Below are 20296 nucleotides of genomic sequence, written 5' to 3' on the forward strand. Positions count from 1 at the left end.
CGGCAAGGTGTTGATTTTTCATGTTTCGCCATGACTTTACATTGTCATTACATTGTCATACATTCATTTAACCAGATTTACTTTACAATAGGTCAGTATAATCTAAAGACCTTGGTGAAGCTAAATTGCAAAGCTTTTGCACTTGTATCCAATAGTGTGGGCGTGGCTAGGTGTCAAATTACCATATAACAATGCAAAACAGGTAGTTGTTTGTGACTTGTGTACATTGTCCAATCTGCCCCAAATTTGTTGTGCTTAGAGACCGCACCTGAGGATATCTATAGGTCAATAATGAGTTATAGGGCCCTATTTTAACGATCTGAAACACAAGTATCAAACGCAAGTAGCTTTGTGGGCGGATCTCAGGCGCTGTTGCTATTATACCGGAGGGGTAAATGACTTGCACCTGACGCAAATCTAAAATGGGTTGGTCTGAAGTAGTCCTTTTGTTTACAGTTCCCTCTGCTTCTTTCTCAATGATCATGAGCAGATGTCTTTTGCTCTCTCCAGTACATTTGCAGTTTTGCTCCCAGCTTTCTCGTTTGCGATTCTAAAGTCTTTGTTTGCAATTCTGACACAAAGCTTTTGCGTGGGCGGGTCTTACAGGGGTGCGTCCCCATGGCTAATGAGTTTTTGGAGTATGTGAGTGACAGCTCAGTGCAGCTAAGCTAACGTTAGAGACTCAGAGTCTGGAGGACACACTCAACAACTCTAAACAGCGGATTCCTACAAGATTAATAAAGTGTAAGTATTGATCATATATATATATATATATATATATATATATATATATATATATATATATATATATATATATATATATATATATATTGTCTGTGATTTACGTTGCAAGCATGGTTACTAGACGTTTGTTGTTTTGTTGTGATAAGTTGCTAGCTAGTAAAGATATGTAAGTTAGCATTTTTATAGCCAAAATTACCTGGCTTGGCTAGCATTTGTAATTTTGGCTTACTGTAGCTACATTACTGAGCTAATTTGAATCATGGGCCTCACTCATGTAGGCTTAGTGAGGCCTTACTCAATGGAGTTGTATTAATTATCATCTTCTCTCTGTAGAGCAATGAAACATTGTGCAGCATATGCAGTGTTAGCACTGCTTAACTGGTTCATCTTTATAGTTATGTGCTTTATTATAGCATAGCATAAAAACGAACTTGGTAATGATAGCTGCCAAGAGGATGACATTAGACAACAATGTTCATTTATACTTTCCTAGTTATGACGAAGACAGGCTATCCTAACTCTAATTACATATATTCTGTTGCATTTGCAAGCAGGTCAGCAGAAGGGAAGTGTTCATAGTGTTTTTAAATCCTAAACATTTGGTAATGGCTCTTTGAAAGCAAGTTATTTTAATTGTAAATCACCAAAGCACAGTTATCAATAAGAACTTTGTTTCCATTTGATTTGTGTAAGGAACTTTGTTATAATTTTCTATCACAGCTCACATCTAGCAGCAGGCAGTCCAACCAGGAGGACGTGGGAGCAGCAGAGGGAGAGGAGCCTTCAGTCTCTCTGTGGAGGAAACACTAGGTTTGCAAAGGCTTCTAACAGCCAGGGTATAGACCAATAGAGTATGTACTGATCATATTTTGCTGAGATACTCAATAAACACTTACAATAACCTTTTTCTTAGTTTATTTTCATTTGTGTACTTGTAGTTTCTAAGTCCATTGTATGTCACTATATCCTACTACAGTATACTGTCCTGTAATTTCATTTGTGTTTACATTGTTTTACTGTAATTATATTTAAAAATGCACATAATGTATTAAAACACTTTTTTATATTCACTCTTGTCTGTTTGGTTCATTATATAATACAGGAAATAAGGTTGAGACTATTATAATGCTTTATTTTTAGTCCAATATAAAACTTTTTACAAATCACATATCTACATAATGGATATTTGAACGTATTTGCCGGGGCCCCAGTGGTAGAAGCTCTGGTAGAAGAAGCTGGAACTCAGTGTCAGTCATTATTTGCAGTGCATCACAGGTCAGGATGTGTTGTACCTGGCCCTTATAAAAACAAACTACTGTAAAACTAAATATATAAAAACTAAAACAAAACTTTTCTGAAAACCTTAAACTAAAATTAAATTAAATCGAAGTCAAAATAAAAATAAAAAATAAATGAAGATTCCAAACTATTGTTGATGGTAATGAAGGAACATGTCACCCAGTTGCAACAGTGTGACAGTGGAGCTCTATGGAAGCCTTTCTCAAACACAAATGTTTTGTTTGCAAGTTTTAAGTTTTACCTTTGAGGTGACAATTTTTTTTTGCTTGAGTTAGTGATTTTTGTTTGATACTTCAGAAGTTTTGTTTGGAATTAAAGTCACAAAGATAATCACATGCCAGAGTTATAGTGCCACCTCGTGGCAACAGAAAGTCAGCTTTGTGCGGCAAAGATTGTTTGTTTGATTAAGTCTTGCGCGCAGTGTCCAACGCTCACGGCCCCATCGATTGGGAACCGCCAGCACCCCGACTTGCGCAGAGTGCGAGGGCACGTTCATCTCGCTGCTTGCAGTTTTAATTATTATTTGTCTGCTTTTTAAACACATTCATGGAAATTTTCACATGCATCAGAACCTGGCAAAAATTGTTTTTTTTTATGGGTCCTGTGCTTGGGTGTCAAAAATTGCTCTAGAGAGCTCTGTTTCAATAAAGCCCCCCCAGTGTGTGTTACCTAGATGTATGAAATTTGGTAGGCTTATGTATCATGGGCAGACTCACAAAAAAGCCTACTGGAGCCATACCCTAAGCCCAACAGGTAGTCCGCCATTTAATATATAATATTTATATATTTAATATGCATTAACGGTGGCCCTGAAGTGCAAATCACAACAGCAAATAGAAAAACGCAACAGCAAATCATAAAACACAACGGCAAATATGAAAACACGACGGCAAACATGAAAACACGACGGCAAACATGAAAACACGACGGCAAACATGAAAACACGACGGCAAACATGAAAACACGACAGTAAATAGGAAAACACGACAGAAAATACGAAAACACGACAGCAAATAGGAAAACAAAACGGCATTAACTTCTACCGGAAAAGGTAGGGCCTATCTAGCAGAGGACGTCTGTCCAATCAGGAGGGTCCGTCCTCTGCTAGATAGGACCTACGTTTTCTGGTAGAAGTTAATGCTGTCGTGTTTTCATGTTTGCTGTCGTGTTTTCCTATTTGCCCTTGTGTTTTCCTATTTGCCGTTGTGTTTTATGATTTGCTGTTGCGTTTTTCTATTTGCTGTTGTGATTTGCACTTCAGGGCCACTGTACATTTTTAACCATTTGCAGGCATTATACTTCAACAAACGTCTACAGATTCAACTTCAACTTTACGTGATTAACTTCAAAATTGGTCAGTATAATCTAAAGACCTTCACAAAGCTAAATTGCGAAGCTTTTAATTTTTATCATACAGTGTAGGCGTGATAAGGCGTTGAATTTTGATGTGTTTTTTTGGGCCATTTTCATTACTGAATGCCAGACCCTTAATCTTTCAGATTTGGGTCTGGATTTCCAGGCTAGCCGAGCCTCATTAACATTAAGAGACAAGCAGGCAACTGAGTCCCAGTTCTTTCCGCAGCAGCGCTGCTGTCTGTAGACACCACATGTGTATGAGCTGCAGCAGTTCAGTAAGGTAGCAGACTAGGGTGCGGATCAGGCTGCATATTTTTGTCCGAGCCCGGCCCGCGTCCGACAGAGCAGTAACCGAACACGACCCGAGCCCGACATGCATTAAAATTTTTATGTCCGAGCCCGACCATAGCCCGACACAGTTAAAATCAAATTTTTTTCTCATACTATTGACACATGTACGTTTGTTTGTGTGGAAAGCCCGCTTTTATTAAGCAACTGTAGGAAGGCATTCAGAAATGTCAACAGATGAGCGCATCAGCGCACACGGGGCAATAAGCGCACGTTAATAAGCTGTTTAATTTAAATTGTTCAATGTGTTAACCTTTCCTGATTGCTTCATTTCCGACCTTGGTCAGAAAACCAGGGGAGACTCGTTACCTCCAGAGCCGGCATTATAAAATGAATAACGTCGGGGTTAAAATCCCATTTCTGGTGAGCAAATAAATTAACTTGGCTTTCAGTCTATAGCAGACACGCACAGGTAGAGGTAGGCGGTTTGGTTTTTATTAGTTATTTGATGCTATGAAAATGGGGTAACATGTCATGATTGACAGCTGTGATTGATACCAATTGGGCGGGTGGGTGTGTGGGCGGTACTTAGATACTGCAGCTCCATGCCCGATCACTACTGCGCAGATTCTAGCTCCAAAATTACAATATCTGGGATATTTTGGCTTCACTTTTATACAGTGGGAGAAGGTGGAGAAGTGTCGTCCACCTTTTTATATACAGTCTATGGTTGCAACCATCAGTTGTATTTGAGAATTGGATTGTATAGCCTATTTGGTAACAAACCTTTTATAATAACTTTTTTAACTGTTTAACTAATAGTATTAATCGGTCAAAATTCTTATTGTCAGTTAACGGATAAACAGTTTATGTTTAATTATAAACATCCCTATGCTCTAGGGAGCATTTGTGGAAGCAGGACGGTGTATGTGATATTGAGTCAAAATAAACTACATGTGTTATTACATGAAGCGAAAATAAGCAGTGAAAAATTTCTTTTGTAAATGATTTATTAATAAATATTTCATATATTTTAAATATTTTGTATATGAAGCTACATACTTCTAAGGCGTTGTACCTGGCCCTTATAAAAACAAACTTCTGTAAAACTAAATATATAAAAACTAAAACAAAACCTTTCTGAAAAACTTAAACTAAAATTAAAGTAAATCGAAGTCAAAATAAAAAATAAATGAAGATTCCTGAAGAAAGAAATGAAGAAACTATTGTTGATGGTAATGAAGGAACATGTCACCCAGTTGCAATAGTGTGACAATGGAGCTCTATGGCAGCCTTTCTCAAACTTTCTTGTGCCAAGGCCCAGTAATGTTTGGCCCTCATGCCCTGGGGCCCACTTACGTAATTGGTACTATAGCACTATAGTGACCCAAAGTTTGCCAGCATCCACCTGGACACAGATATCTGGACTAATCACAGCTGGCCTGGCAACCCAAAGGCATATTGTTTCCAGATTTTGGGAACAGACCTATGATGTGGGTGGTCTGGGGGTTCTCCCCCAGAAGATTTTTGAGCATTAAACACTTAATTTACTGCATTATACCTATTTGTACCTTTGTCTGCATCAATTTATGCTGGAAAACACAGCCGAGCGCATCCATTATAATTAACTGACTGCGGAAGCCGCGCTGCTCGTCTTTTTTTTCTTTCTTTTATTTTACAGAAAAAGTAGACACAAAGCAATGCACAGGTCTTCTTCAGAGCTCCATTTGTTTGAGCCTGAACCATAGACTGTAAAAGTCACGTCACAGGAACTTTAAACATGATGTAGCAATATTAATGCACACCTAAACTTTGTAGCCTACTACCTACATTTAAAATTACATTTGGGGCTGAAGCTCCGGAAAAATGACCTGGCGAAACCAATAGAGTTTCCCGAACAGAGGGAGACACCTCTTTTGATTAGAGCCACGACACTACATGCCTGCCTGTCAATGCTGCGCATTTAAGGTCGTTTTACCGCTAGACACATTAAATATTTACTGGAGTCTGTTTTTTTCATTCTCACTAAAACACAAAAAGTAGTAGTCAATCATGTCGAAAGCTGTTATTATTGTTTTGTGTCATTTGCAAACCATGCTTACTGTAACTTCATCTTCTTCCCAGGCCAACAACAAACCTGAACTGGAAGCCGCCATGTTCCTGGACTGGATGCGCCTGGAGCCTCAGTCCATGGTGTGGTTACCCGTCCTGCACCGTGTGGCCGCCGCTGAGACTGCCAAGCACCAGGCCAAGTGTAACATCTGCAAGGAGTGTCCTATCATAGGATTCAGGTCAATAGAGCCACAACAACTTTTCATTTTACAGTATAAATGTGCCTTAAAGAATGTACTGGTAGGCATCACGTCCATCGTAGACATCATCCATCGGAACAACACTACATGTAATCCACCTTTTGATCAGCACATCTGAATGTCTAATCAAAAGAAGATAGCAGAATTGGAGCCATTTTGCTGTAAAAAGTGATATTCATCATGTCACTTTATAGAGGGCAACAAAACACAAAATGTATTTAATTTTCAATTAAGCCCATATGAAAGTGAATGAGAATTATGCTCTTTTGTGGTGCAGCACTAAATCTTTAAGTTTCCATCGTCAGAAGGGTTGAACGTGATTTAACAAGATCATTGGCATCGGGATTTAGCAAAATAATGTTTTAATTTATACATTTTTAGTCTATAGCATAAATGAGCAGCCCATTGGCTATATATGTTCTTTAGTTATCTTTGCATCTCATCATAGTCTGTTCTTCCAATAACTGTCGCAGGGTGAAGACATTGCTTTTTAACATAGAGATAAATACAGAATACAGAAGAACTTTCCATTTTGCAAGAAGGGTGAGTGTTCTTGTCACTGTAGTGTTCTTCTTTATTCAAACAGTAGGATAAGAGAAGAAGATTTTTCATACACCTTTCCATGTGTTGCACATACACAGCAACAAATGAAAAAGAGAGATGGCTCACTAGCTGCCTGGTTGGTTCCACAAAGCTGTTCTCTTTATCACAACACACAGTAAGATGTATTATAACCAGCTATTTAAAACAAGAAGCTTCAGCATCTGTTCAAAGAAGCTGTATTGATTATCGCCAAATTGATGTTACCAGGGAGTTTGTTCTATATACATGAAGCACTCTTACGAACAAAATTCGTCCTTTAGCACGTATGGGGGATTCATGAGAATTTGGTATGTTCACCAATTTTCTCCTTTTTGAGTCTTCTCTTATGTACAAACAAAATTACATTTCTCTGTCACCAGAGTGACAGCTATGAAAAAGCTTGTGAACGTATTTGTATCCTTAATCTAGCAGCAGGGCAGTAAAACAACCCACTTGTACATATGAATAATTGATGATTTTATTGACGGAACTGCAGTCATATTTGTAACCTCAACCCTTAAAATACTGGTGAAGTCCAGGAGGCTTTTTGTCCAACTTAAAGGTTGGGACCCGTAAAGGGAGGTGTGTCTGCTCTATTGTTGGTGTGCCCCTTCATGACAGGAGCAGTGATTCATTTTAATGAAGAGTCCCAGTCCCAGGGTCAGTGAATAAATGTCTCATTTAGGTACTGGGCTGAAAGAATGTTAACTACTCCTATCCTGGAGAGAACATAGCTGTAAATTTTCCTTTTTTATTGATTCTCTCCCTTCTTTTCTTCTATTCTATTCCTGCTTCTCCACCATCTGCATTTTCTTTTCTTTGCTCACTTTCCTCTGCTTTTTTTTTTCCACTCCCACATCTCTTCTTTTCTCCTCCTTTTGTGTTCTTTCTTTGCTTTCTTGACCTCTCTCTTTCGTTCTCTCTTTCTCTCCCCAGATATCGGAGTCTGAAACATTTCAACTACGACATTTGCCAAAGTTGCTTCTTCTCCGGTCGCGTTGCCAAGGGACATAAGATGCAGTACCCCATGGTCGAGTACTGCACTCCGGTAGGAATATATTTATATTCCTGCTAGGGCTGTACCAAATAGTTCGAAGCTTCCACAGATCATTCATAACGTTGACATTTAAATTCTAAATCAGTATTAGAATGCTGTGCAGCTTTTACTTTTTTTTTTGCACATCTATTAATTTCGTTTGAACCTGGTATTTTTACACAACTGCAGATAAGGTGTGTGTGGGTTGTTTTTGAACAAAGCCACCTTTGTGCCATCTCTTTCCAGACTACATCAGGAGAAGATGTCAGGGACTTTGCCAAGGTACTGAAGAACAAGTTCAGGACTAAGCGCTACTTTGCCAAACATCCACGCATGGGCTACCTGCCTGTCCAAACTATCCTGGAGGGGGACAACCTGGAAACGTGAGACACACACACACACACACACACACACACACACACACACACACACTACAGTATCTTAAACCATCCATCAGTCTTGCAGCCACCTACATCGCTGCTCCAACCGTCTTTGAGACATGCATCACAGGGCAAATAGGAAGAGACACTAGGTTTTATTACAAACTGAGATAGGGGTGTGCAAAAAAGTTAGGGGTGTGCAAAAAAATTGATTTGTATTCGAATCGCGAGTCAAGCTCTACCGATTCAAAATCGATTCATGGAATTCCAAAAATCAATTCATATTTAAAAAATATATATTAAAAAAAAAATGGGAGGGAGACGAGAATGTGCTGCCTGGATCATTAATTGGAACATTTACTTGTAAAAATCTTCTTCCTGCCAACCCTAGCTATCGAAATCTGGTGCCACCGATATGTCTGCGCTTCTCTCTGATGCTCTGAAACACAAACATCGCTGCACATGACGCTAGTTAACACTATACTTGACAGCAGCTAACGTTAGCCTACCGCTAGCTAGTAGCTGGATCAAACACGGTTACAATGCTGACAGCCAACGTTAAACGGTGTAAAGTTTGACTGTGTAAAGTGTTTTACTGTAGAGGATTCAACACCGGGATGTAACAATCTGCAGCTGCCATAGGAGAAACAACACAGACGGTGCGTTCAATGAAACTGGTAAACTACAGCCTCGTGGTGCATTTGAAGTTATTGTAAATGTCCTTTTCCCATCTGATGGTTCAACAGCAATTTACTACTGAAATTAGTTATTGTTATTGTTGTATATTATTATTAAATCATTTCATTTTGACCATATGGCCTTAGCAATAAACAAGCCGTTCTTTAATGTCACCAACTGTTGTTTAGTACCCTTTTTTTTCTTTTCTTTTTTTACTTTCGGTTCAGGCACTGTTAATTATGTATGTGATTAATTTTGATGAATTAATCACAGAGTATGTAATTAATTTGATTACATTTTTTAATTGATTGACAGCCCTAATATATATATATGGGAAAAGTAACTACATTTACATACTGTGAATCGTTTTTTTAATGGAGAATCGTTTTAGAATCGAAAATCGATATTGAATCGTGAGACTAAAAATCGGAATCGAATCTTGACATTTTCTGAATCGTACATCCCTACTGAGAATCATCTTTATTAGACAACACGCTTAAACACTCGCAGGTCTCTGAATGCACACAGACATTTTATTTCAACCCATACATACACAAACAATGACACCTGTGCATGTACACATGCATGCAAAGAAGTGTAGCCACAGTTTGATAACAGATTTAGCTGTGATAGTGTTTGTGCAGTAGTGTGTCTAAAGAAAAAAATAGTTTCCAGCTCCTCATGTGTTTTTACCACCTACACAGCACATATTTAGTTTGTTTATCCAAAATAAGTGTGTGTTTGATGCTTCCTATTGTGACTGTTGAAGAGTCGACTGTTGAAGAGGTGACTGTTGAAGAGTCGAGAATCTCACTATATTTTAAATATCTGTGACTAAGAAATGTACTGAGCGAGGCATGTTATAGTTAAAAAAAAATAACCTTGTCAGTGTTCATCATATTCAGAAATGTATTTCCCAAAATGTCGAACTATTCCTTTAAAATGTTTAAAAATCATTAAATTGATGCTACCGTGAATGATGACCATCTTCAGGTGAAAGCTGATATCTTTGAAAAGAGCAGAGAAGTTAAAAATTGTAAATTGGAGCCATAATGTTGCAGTCAAGCAGGCTATAAGGTTGCTAAATCAGTGAAAATCAAATGCTTCTGATTTTTTTGTCAAAAGTCCTCCCCCCTGTGGAACCTTCTTAAAATGAGTTCCTGGCTATGTCAGTGCTCACTGGTGGACAAACTATGAGACAATGTTTCTAAATTACCCTTAAACACAGGCTAAATACAGATGATTATGGAAATCCAAATAACTGTTATTACTATTATTGGCTACAGATACACAGTCAATAATAATGTATGGTGGGTATTGGCTCAAAGAAGAATGCTGGGTCTGTACATGATTCATGTGTTAATGTGTTGGACATACTTTACTTCACTCTCTTCAAAGAAAATACACTCACTTGTAAGTGCATGTACTCAGTAAGGTTTGTGTTTTACTATATCTGAAATGGTGTGCGTGCGTGCGTGCGTGCGTGCGTGTGTGCACCACAACTCTGCTGTCTTGTTTCTGTCAATCTGGTCTCACACTCCTCCCTGTCCACCTCCCTGCTGCCATCCATACTACAGCTCCCATCATCCCTTGCTGTGCGTTGTCCTCCCACTTCCTGTGTCATCATCTCATGTTTTTTTTGTCTTTCAGTCCTGTCACTCTGATCAACTTCTGGCCCGTAGACCATGCGTGAGTACCTGGCTGGCGCGCACACACACACACACACACACACACACACACACACACACACACACACCATCCATTTCACACTTCTTGTGTAGTGCCATTTTGTTTGTAGTTGTGGTTGGTGTACATCTCACAGTTTCTCGCTGCAGATCTGTGATACAGGATGAGTCACTCCTCTAATTCTGACTTTAAACGAGAACTCTCCAGGCCAGGAAAAATTTTAAATTATGAGTTGATTGTTAACCTGATTTGAATACTTTCTGACCAATTGAAATCTCACCTGTACATCTTGTACAAGCTAAAAAGGCAGCAACGCTCAGACTGAAAAGTGGCTGATGGTATGCAACTAACGTTTTAGTGCCATACATCAATTCCGAGTAGTATGTCACTATTGAATATTAGTGTGCCGCTCTTTATACCATGTCACTCATGTTTCACTATCATATATGACTTTTCACCTTCATGTACTGATTCTTATTGAAATATACTGCAGCATGCCTAGTAGACAGCATATCACTGCTGTTCCATTGATAGATACCTACTCTTACTTTCAGGAAGACACTTTTAACATAACATTAGTATTATCATTAAGTAGCATTTTTTAGCATTATGGACCAAATTTTAGTCCAAGACTGTGCTCAATATGATCGTCGTATACGACAGTGCAAGCGTTTCATTCACATTTGCTTGATTAAAACATTTCTTTAGAAGTACATGAATAATGTTGTAGATGCACCAGCCAGTAGTTTCCATTAGGAAGTGTAACCACATGTGTGACTGCTTTATCTGCATTGCCCTGACTCACTGTGATCAGAAAAAGCTGCAGAGTGTGACCAGGTTGGTCCAGTGGGTAGAGCAGGCGCACTGAGAGGTTTATGCCCCGACGCAGAGGTCCAGGGTTCGAATCCGACCTGTGACGATTTCCTGCATGTTTTATTTTACCAGGGAAAAATCACATTGAGATTAAAATCTCTTTTACAAGTGAGCCCTGGCCAAGAAGGCAGCACATAAAAATACACTTTAACATACAACAAATAACAGACAGACAAGGATGGACAGCAATAATAAATAAGAAATAAAAACAGAAAATCACATTTTAAAACAAGCGCAAACATATTGATATATTTGATGTAGGCAGGACTTGAATTCAGTATGTGAAATAAAAACCTGCAATTTTAGCTGATTTTGTAACTCATTCCATGAAGTTGGAGCACTGTAACAAAAAGCAGTTTTTCCGAACTCTGTTTTAGTTTGTGGAACATCATACATTATGTATCTACTTGATCTTAGATTATGTTCAGATCTACTAGATGTTACGAGTGTAGTTAAATATGAAGGAGTATATCCAGTTATTGATTTATAGACAAAGGTCAACCAATGTTTGAGCCTTCTTGTGTTGAGTGAGGGCCAACCTACCATTTCATATAATACACAGTGATGGGTAGAGTACTTAGCATGGGTTATAAATCTCAGTGCTGAATAATACACCGAATCCAAAGATTTCAACAGGGACGTTGTGGAGTGTCTGTAAAACACATCTCCATAGTCTAAAATTGGCAATAAGGTAGATTCAACCAACTTTTTCTTGACTTTCTGTGTGAAGCAGGAACTGTTTCTGAAATAAAAGCCCAACTTTAATTTCGATTTAGTGATGAACTGCTCAATATGCAATTTAAAAGACATGTCTTTCTCCAATATTAATCCCAGGTATTTGTACGAGGGAACTAGTTATATTGGTCTGCCCTGTAATGTGTGGGAAGAGGCAGGAAAGGGCCATGCTTACGGGTTCTGTTAAAAAAACATATATTTAGTTTTCTTATCATTAAGAACTAGCTTTAATGCATGTAAATTGAGCTGAATATTTTCAAATGCTTTTTGTAGCTTTAAAATTGTCTCAGCAGGTGATTTTGCAGAACAGTAGATAATGGCATCAGCATACATGTGTATATTGGCATTCATAACATTTTCACTGAGGTTATTAATATATATTGTAAAAAGCAAGGGCCCCAAAATAGAGCCCTGTGGCACACCAGAGTTAACAGTAAGTTTCTCAGACATGTAGTCATTTAGAAGTACACGTTGACATCTGTTATTTAAATAGCTACTGACCCAACCAATAGCAGCATCAGAGAGGCCAATGCAAGCCAACCGTGATAATAAGATAACATGATTGACTGTATCAAAGGCTTTTGTTAAATCAATAAATAACGCAGCACATGATTTACGATCATCTAAAGCACTAATTATATCATTAAGTACTTTCATAGTGGCGGTGGCAGTACTATAATTTTTTTCTAAAGCCAGATTGAAAGACAGAATATTATTATTATTATTATTATTATTATTAACCAGAAACTGTTTTAATTGCTCAACTGACGATAGATTCCAAAATCTTAGCTATCACTGATAATTTAGATATTGGACGGTAATTATCCAAATTAGAAGAGTCACCACCTTTCAGCATTGGTAGAACCAGAGCAGATTTTCAATCTTCAGGAACAATATTCTGTTCCAGAGATACATACGTCAATGGGTCAGCAATGATTTCTGCTGAAAATTTTAAAAATATACCTTCAATCTCATCAGGCCCTGCAGATTTACGAGTATCCAATTTTTTCAGGGTCATTAGGACCTCATGACTCGTAATAGACGTAAAATTGAATCTAGGACTATAATCTCCCATTGAGTACGATACATTAAAAAAATTTTTGATCAGAAGATCCATTGAATATAGATCCAGCTGACACAAAATGCTTGTTAAAGCAATTTACCATCTCAGTTCTATCGGTTATTTGCCTTTCATTTATTGTTAATTGGTTCGGGAAACCACTAGATGATTGAGGAGGGGACAATGACTTAATGGTTTTCCAAAACGTAGTTGGGTTATTTAAATTTCTTGTTGTTTCATTAAATTTTTGTTTCATTATTGCCTTGCGAACTAGGGCTGTGCATTTATTTCTCAGGGCTCTAAAAACCACCCTGTCCTTATCTTGGCCAGTTTTTCTATCTCTGGCCCAGGCTGAGTTCCTTTCATGAAAAAGTTTAGACAATTCCTCGGTGAACCAAGGATTATCGCGGCCCTTCACTCTAAATTTCTTAATTGGTGCATGTTTATTTATCACCTTTAAAAATATTGTATGGAAATACTGCCATGCAGAATTCACATCAGATATTAAAACCAATTTATCCCAGTCACATGCAGACACATCATGCAAAAAACCTTGAATATCAAAGTTCTTAAAACTCCTTTTTTTTAATAATTCTAGGTTTTACTTTTGGAATCTTACAATTTCGTATAGCTGCTACAGCACAGTGATCACTGACTTCATCTGGAAAAATTCCTATGTGGGTGAATTTATAGGGTTTATTTGTTAGAATGACATCAATAAGAGTGGATTTGCTTGGGTTCTTAAGATTAGGTCTTGTAGGTGTGTCTATGATTTGAGTTAAGTTCACTGAATCACAATATTCTTTAAACTGGTTTGACACTGGTGACAACCAATCCCAGTTTAAATCACCCAGCAGTAAGAGTTATTTTACTTGTAGCTCAGCTAACACTGATGACAGTGAGGTGAGAGTGTCATTAACAGCTGAGGGTGGTCTATAGCAGCCAACAATATTCAGATGACAATCATTTCCATTGTGTAAATCAATGGCTAATAACTCAAACTGTTTTGTGATGGACAATGACTTTATGACAGTTGCATGAAATTTTGATTTTATATAAACTGCAACACCTCCTCCCTTACTATTCCGATCAGAACAAAAAACATTGTATCCCTCTATTGCAATATCATTATCTGCAATAGATTTTCTGAGCCAGGTCTCAGACAAGACCAAAATGTCAGTTTTGGTCGTCTTGGCCCAGATTTTTACTTGGGCATTATACTACGAAACATTTAAACATTTAACATTTAAATGCAGGACACCAAGGCCAGACCTAACTGAAAATTCCAGCAGGGTTGAAAGACAATGTCCCACTGGACCAGGATTTGGATTTATATTACCAGCCATCAAAAGCATCAACATTATCAGACATCGCTGCTTTAAGTTTTTTAGTGGGAGATTGTAATTGAGTTGTCCAAGTCCAGACGTGATTTTTTCACAGGGCATAATGCATTCTGTAGAGTGAGAAGGAAAACGACAGTCAGATTTGCCCTTGGTTTCATTTCAACTGCAATAGGAATCACTTGAAATGATGGATCCGTGCGTGTGTGTTTTGATGGACGATGCAGGGGAAAACGTTCAAAGTTATTCGCATTTTTACCTTCAGCACAGTCTGGCCTGACGCTTGGATCGAACATGCAGAAAGCTGCCCATATTAGCAGCGCCGCTCTCATATTGCCAGCAATGCGGGGAAACACACAAACAACCAGCAATCGAGCTCAAGGATTTTGTTTCGAAGGCAGCACCTCAGTGGATTAATATCGGGGGTAGGGGCCAGAGACAAGGAGCACCCGCCACTGATTAAAGGCGAGAAAGCACCACCGACCTCAATGTTGATCCTCTCCACAAGCCGACGTCCAGCAAACTCCTCCAATCCGTTCAATAAGCAAAGCTAAGACAGGCTTCCAGGAGAGAGTAGCGATAAGCTATTGATGACAACAAAGCATGTGATTTCCCCAAGTTTGGCAAATGCAGGAAACGCAGCAGGTAGGCTCCACTTCAAACAATGCGCAGGCTACGCTGCTAAAAGTCCATTTTTGTAATGAGTTCCATCAAAGGAAAAGGAAAAAAGCGCGAGTTAATCCTTTGCTCTTGAGTGATTTAGTTAAAAACACATATATTTAACATGTCTGACAAGACAAAACATAGAGTCAAACACAGGATGCACACAGTGCTGCCATCTTGGAAAGTGTGTCCAAGAAATGTCTTCCCCCTCTCTCTCCCCTTTCTCACCTAGCTGTTCTATCAAATAAAGGCGGAAAAGCCCAAAAAATAATCTTTAAAAAAACATTTTTAAAAAAGCTGCAGAGGTGCCGCTGTAGCTCAGCTGTTCACATTCACATAAGAGTATCAGTAAAACTGTATTTCACACTATAATGGTTAAACTTAGGAAATAATCCGCAGTTCACATGCATGCTGAACCGTGGGGGTGGTCTGTCACACCACTACTTCAATCACTGACAGTTTATTGATCAACAGAACATTTATTTCAAAATATAAAACATTACTTCATAAAGTTTTGTATTCATAACATAAGGTATGGGCTGGGTCCGGATTGACTTGCCGTACGTTCTCTCGCTGTCTCTTTCTCTGTGCTGCGAAATTGGAGCGTGATGGAGCAGGAAATAAGGCAGCAGTCCAACATCCTCCTCATTGCTTCAGATAGCACAGCTTTCAAGGATGCTTAGTGTTTGGGGTCCCTTTCTTCAGCATTACATTCTAATTTCAGAAATCTCTGTGACGGTATATTTGATGTAGCTGATCTTACCGTACATCTTTCTTTCAATTAAGCGACATTGCCAAACTCAGGTCTGTTGTATCACAATTGGAGCTAGAGATGATCATTCACGCTTTTTATATTATCCTGGCTAGACTACAGCAATTCCCTTTACCTACCTCAGCGAGTCATTTCTGGACCGTCAATTGGTCCAGAACGCTGCTTCAAGACAGTTTGACCAGGTCTAGCAGGACGACTCACATTACACCTATCTTATCCTCTTTACAGTGGCTCCTCATCAAGTTCAGGATTCATTTTATGGTTCTTGTTCTGACATTAAGAGCCTTGCATGGTCAGGCACCTGTGTACATCTCTGACCTGCTCTGTCACTATATTACCAGTAGGTCACTTAGGTCTTCGGACCAGGGCTTACTGGTTGTCCCTCGCATTCAACTAAAAACAAAAGGTCAATCTTCCTTTGAAGTGGTGGCTCCAAAACTGTGGAATGCCCTTAATAGAGTCATCCATTCTACGGTCTCTGATGCTTTTAAAAAAGCAGCTATAGACTCATCTATTTAAACTGGCCTTTGTCTCATGTTTATTTTGTGTTTTTTAAGTTTTATTTTACAATATTTTTGCTTGTTTCTTTTTACAGTTTTTTTGGTCTTACCTCGTTTTACTCGTGTGAAGCACTTTGTCTGTGCTATATTAAATAAACTTATATTTTAATTGTTATATTTTGTGAGTAAACAGGCATTGCACTAGTACACTATAATCTGCAGAGATGGTTTAGAAGCGAGATGGCACAGGGTTACGTCACTGCTACGCCTCTTTAAGAGACTAGCGGCAGGGCAGAGTATATTGATTCCAATGGGAGAAGTGAGCATGAACACGTATTATAACAGATTTTTTCGCCCCATAGTCACCAAAGTAAATATTGGACCAATTTCTTTTACAAGCCCCATATTTCCTGAAAATTCTGGCACTAAAATGCCATTTTTCAGACAGACAAATCAGGAGAAAATACATTTTTGTTGAGACCTGTTTTTGTCTCAGCAACAAACACTTAATCAAAACTTCAATGCTCTGTTATACAGAAATAACAAACTTTATAATACTGAGATAGATCAATCAGAATCAAGTATTCAACTAAGCCATGTAATAAATTATAAACAACACTTTGGCAAATCCTCAGCGGCATATTTTAAGGAATAATTTCATGTTTTTGGATTATCCTGACATTTTTTTCCTTCCTTCATTTACCTTTACTTTTTGGTGGAAACTCTTTTTGGCACTAAACAGACAAAACTTCCAAACGTGAAGTTTTCCTTGTAAAGGGAAGTTTTCAGGATCTTAAGAGTCAAACCCTAATTTCTCAAGAACTAAAACACTGCAAGAAAAGTTTTTAGAATCCTCAGAGACTCCTGGTTAATGATGTCAAAATACTGATCTTTCCCTAGGCAGACGACGTGTCTTTTGAAGTAAAGGTAAATGTATTCCAAGCCGAGAGTGCAGGAAACGAGCGGGGAGCTTATTTACAGAGCGTTTTACACCGCCACACATTTGTGCATCGAACTGTAACTCCCTCATAGCTCTCCTGTGGATTCAAGTGGCTTGTGCATGTGTGCATTTGGATTAATGAGTCCCTCCTGGTTGGATTCATGAATCTTTCTTTTTTCTGTCTGTTTCTCTCTTTGTCGCAGGCCTGGATCGTCCCCTCAGCTCTCACATGACGACACACACACTCGGATCGAGCACTACGCCAACCGGTAACACACTATCTGCATTTAGCAGCAGCTCCTTGCAGCGTAGACTCAGTGTTGTGAACAGCAAGCGATGAAGTAACCTTCATAATGCTCCACTTTTGCATTCTCTGCTGCTGTTCTCTGCCCTACGAGCATTATAGATAATGGCACCTACAGGGAGCTTTTCCAGACACCAGAAACATTTTGATTGATGTGATTTGGAATAATGAATTTTGGGAAAAACCTAGAAAAGCACAGCGCACTTCCTGCATTGGGATGTCTTCATGCATCCATTGACTCACAGGGGATCGGTTGCCCTAATTCCTTGCTGACGCAGTTCTGTGGAACTTGCGGTTAACATTCTCATGTTCATTCCACTTAATAGATCTAAAAGCTGATCATTAAAGAGCTTCATAATGTTTTCAAGCTGTCACATATTAGAGGTGTTTTTACCTCAGAACAAGTCAGATTATTCATATCTAGTGAAAGCTTTCCCACCCATTCAGGCATGTATACCTGACTTAAAGCAATTGTTTGCAACCCAGTGAGTCTATTTTAGTAATGTAGTCTGAGTCTGACTTATTAAGTGCTAACATTGAATACCTTTCAGGCATATGTCATATACAGTCAGCCTAAAGATTGTTTGTCTGTTTTTCCATGTGGTTTAATATAGAGGCCAATTTATACCATATATCTTCTATATTCCACTGAAGATGTGTTAAAGGTATAGGAAACTTAACTCCTGTGTTTCTATCAAATCTACATTTAGGCGTATACATGATGTAATGTGCAAAGCATTTGAAGTTACACAAAACATTAAATAAGTAAACCACTTACTTTCTTTCTGACTTTATGGAATTATAATTAGATGTAAAATCAGGAGGGCTGCAGACATAATGAAGATGGCCTCAAAGCCACACCACATTCCATTAAAGACTGTTTAATCCACAGTGTAATGTAACAGAGGAATCTCTACAGCCTGACAGCTACATCACTGAACTACAGTACACTCAGTTTATTAGGTATGCCTATAATGCAGTCTAATACAACAGTCCTGCTATAAATCCTCCCTTCATAAATGTTATGATACATTTTAGTTGGAACTGTTTACTTAATTAGAGTAAGCTGAATGACAGAAACATCTCTCTATATAATGCAATACAGCAGCACAAACTGCAGCCTCCAAAATGATCATAAATTTAAATCAGCACCTCTCTGAACAAAAACAAAATTACTTAATGACAATACCACATCAAAGGAGACACCCACGTAAGAACAGTATCCCCTTTTTGACAAAACACTAGCAAACTGTTTTAAAACCCAGCAACTGAACCAGGAAATAAAGGTATAGATAAGATATACTGTAGATAAAATGTAAAAGTAAAGAAACAACATGGAAGAAATTAACAGCAACTGATGACATTTCAGAGCTGGTGGCAAGACAACATCAGTTATACATATTAAGTTAAAATTTTGAGTTTTCAGTACCTTTAACAGCTAAAACAACTAATTACAGATCAATATTCCAGATATGTATGGCTGTGTATGTCACTGCTTTGAAAGTAGTTTATGCACATTTGTTTAATTTTTTTTAAAGATGGAGAATACAACTATATGTGACTGTCTTTTATCATCAGTCTTTTTTGTAAAAATCTATCTTTCCTTAAACATATCATTGCAGGGGTTTTTTATACCGAAGAAAAACAGTACTTGTACTTAACTTTTTTGTTTAAATTAGGGCTGTCAAAATAAGCGTGTTAATAACGAGTTAACACAAATTTCTTTTAACGGCACAATTTTTTTTAACCCTCAATTAACGCACGAACGTTCTGTGATTTCACTCCATAGTTTGGGAAATCGGGAAGCTGCAGCAGTAACGTTGTGTTGCCAACTTTCTCACTAGATTTAGCGCCTTTTCAGACCCTCTTAGCGACTTGTAAATATATTAAAATATATTTCTATTGTAATTCATTCCCATGCATGCAGTCCACAGATCCTCGGTCAAACAAAAAAACAGCGCAGCAGCTCTTTCCCCCTCTGTTCTTTCCGCAGCAGCCCTGCACAGGCAGTCAGTAGAGGCCCTTCCAGACGGTTCTCTCCACAAGACTAACAGTGAAAACACACCGGGCACGTAAGCGTCGTGTGTAGTCCGCGAAGCATAGATACCATTCATACCTGGCCATTCATACCGGACACGTATTTCTCCGTGCCGGTCACCGTGCAATCCTTCTCCTCTCTCTCTCGCTCGCTCTCTCTCTCTCTCTCTCTCGCTCTCTCTGTGTGTGTCTGATGTGTGTGTGCCTGATGTGTGTCTTGCTGTGAGAAGTCAAGACAGCCAAAATCACCATAAACCTGGGTGTTTTATTTTGAAATATGTTTTATTTTTGTAAAGTATCTGGCTGCACTGTGGTCTTCCTGTATGTGATAACATGCCTGGCTTGACACATTGACTCGCGTCTCGCGCAAGAAATAGAGGTGACGCCAAACTTACGCGCCCGGTGTGTTTTCACTATAAAGTTATTTGCATTTACTGTTGATGTGAATTGAGTTACCACCGGAGTAGTCGAGTCTCAAATACCACTTGGGCATTAAAGGTCCTATAGCATGAAAATTAGGTTTTTTAACATTAATATGAGTTCCCTCAGCCTGCCTATGGTCCCCCAGTAGCAAGAAATGGCGATAGGTGCAAGCCCTGGGTATCCTGCTCTGCCTTTGAGAAAATGAAAGCTCAGATGGGCCGATCTGGAATCTGCCCCTTATGAGGTCCTAAGGGGCAAGGTTACCTCCCCTTTTTCTGCTTTGCCCGC

The 20296-nt window shown here is 38.6% G+C and overlaps 1 protein-coding gene across 4 annotated transcripts in view; it reads left to right on the forward strand.

Annotated features, from left to right (window-relative positions):
- LOC144512721 (dystrophin-like) overlaps window positions 1-20296 on the forward strand; it is a 377468-nt gene that overhangs the window by 334235 nt on the left and 22937 nt on the right. For all 4 annotated transcript variants that reach the window (XM_078243603.1, XM_078243602.1, XM_078243604.1 and 1 more), the window contains 5 exons: window positions 5812-5978; window positions 7518-7629; window positions 7864-8000; window positions 10326-10364; window positions 17448-17513. In XM_078243603.1, coding sequence (XP_078099729.1) covers window positions 5812-5978; window positions 7518-7629; window positions 7864-8000; window positions 10326-10364; window positions 17448-17513 — 521 coding nt within the window. The remainder of the gene's footprint in view (window positions 1-5811; window positions 5979-7517; window positions 7630-7863; window positions 8001-10325; window positions 10365-17447; window positions 17514-20296) is intronic.

This window comes from Sander vitreus, chromosome 24 (assembly GCF_031162955.1).
Source record: "Sander vitreus isolate 19-12246 chromosome 24, sanVit1, whole genome shotgun sequence".
Lineage (NCBI taxonomy): Eukaryota > Metazoa > Chordata > Actinopteri > Perciformes > Percidae > Sander > Sander vitreus.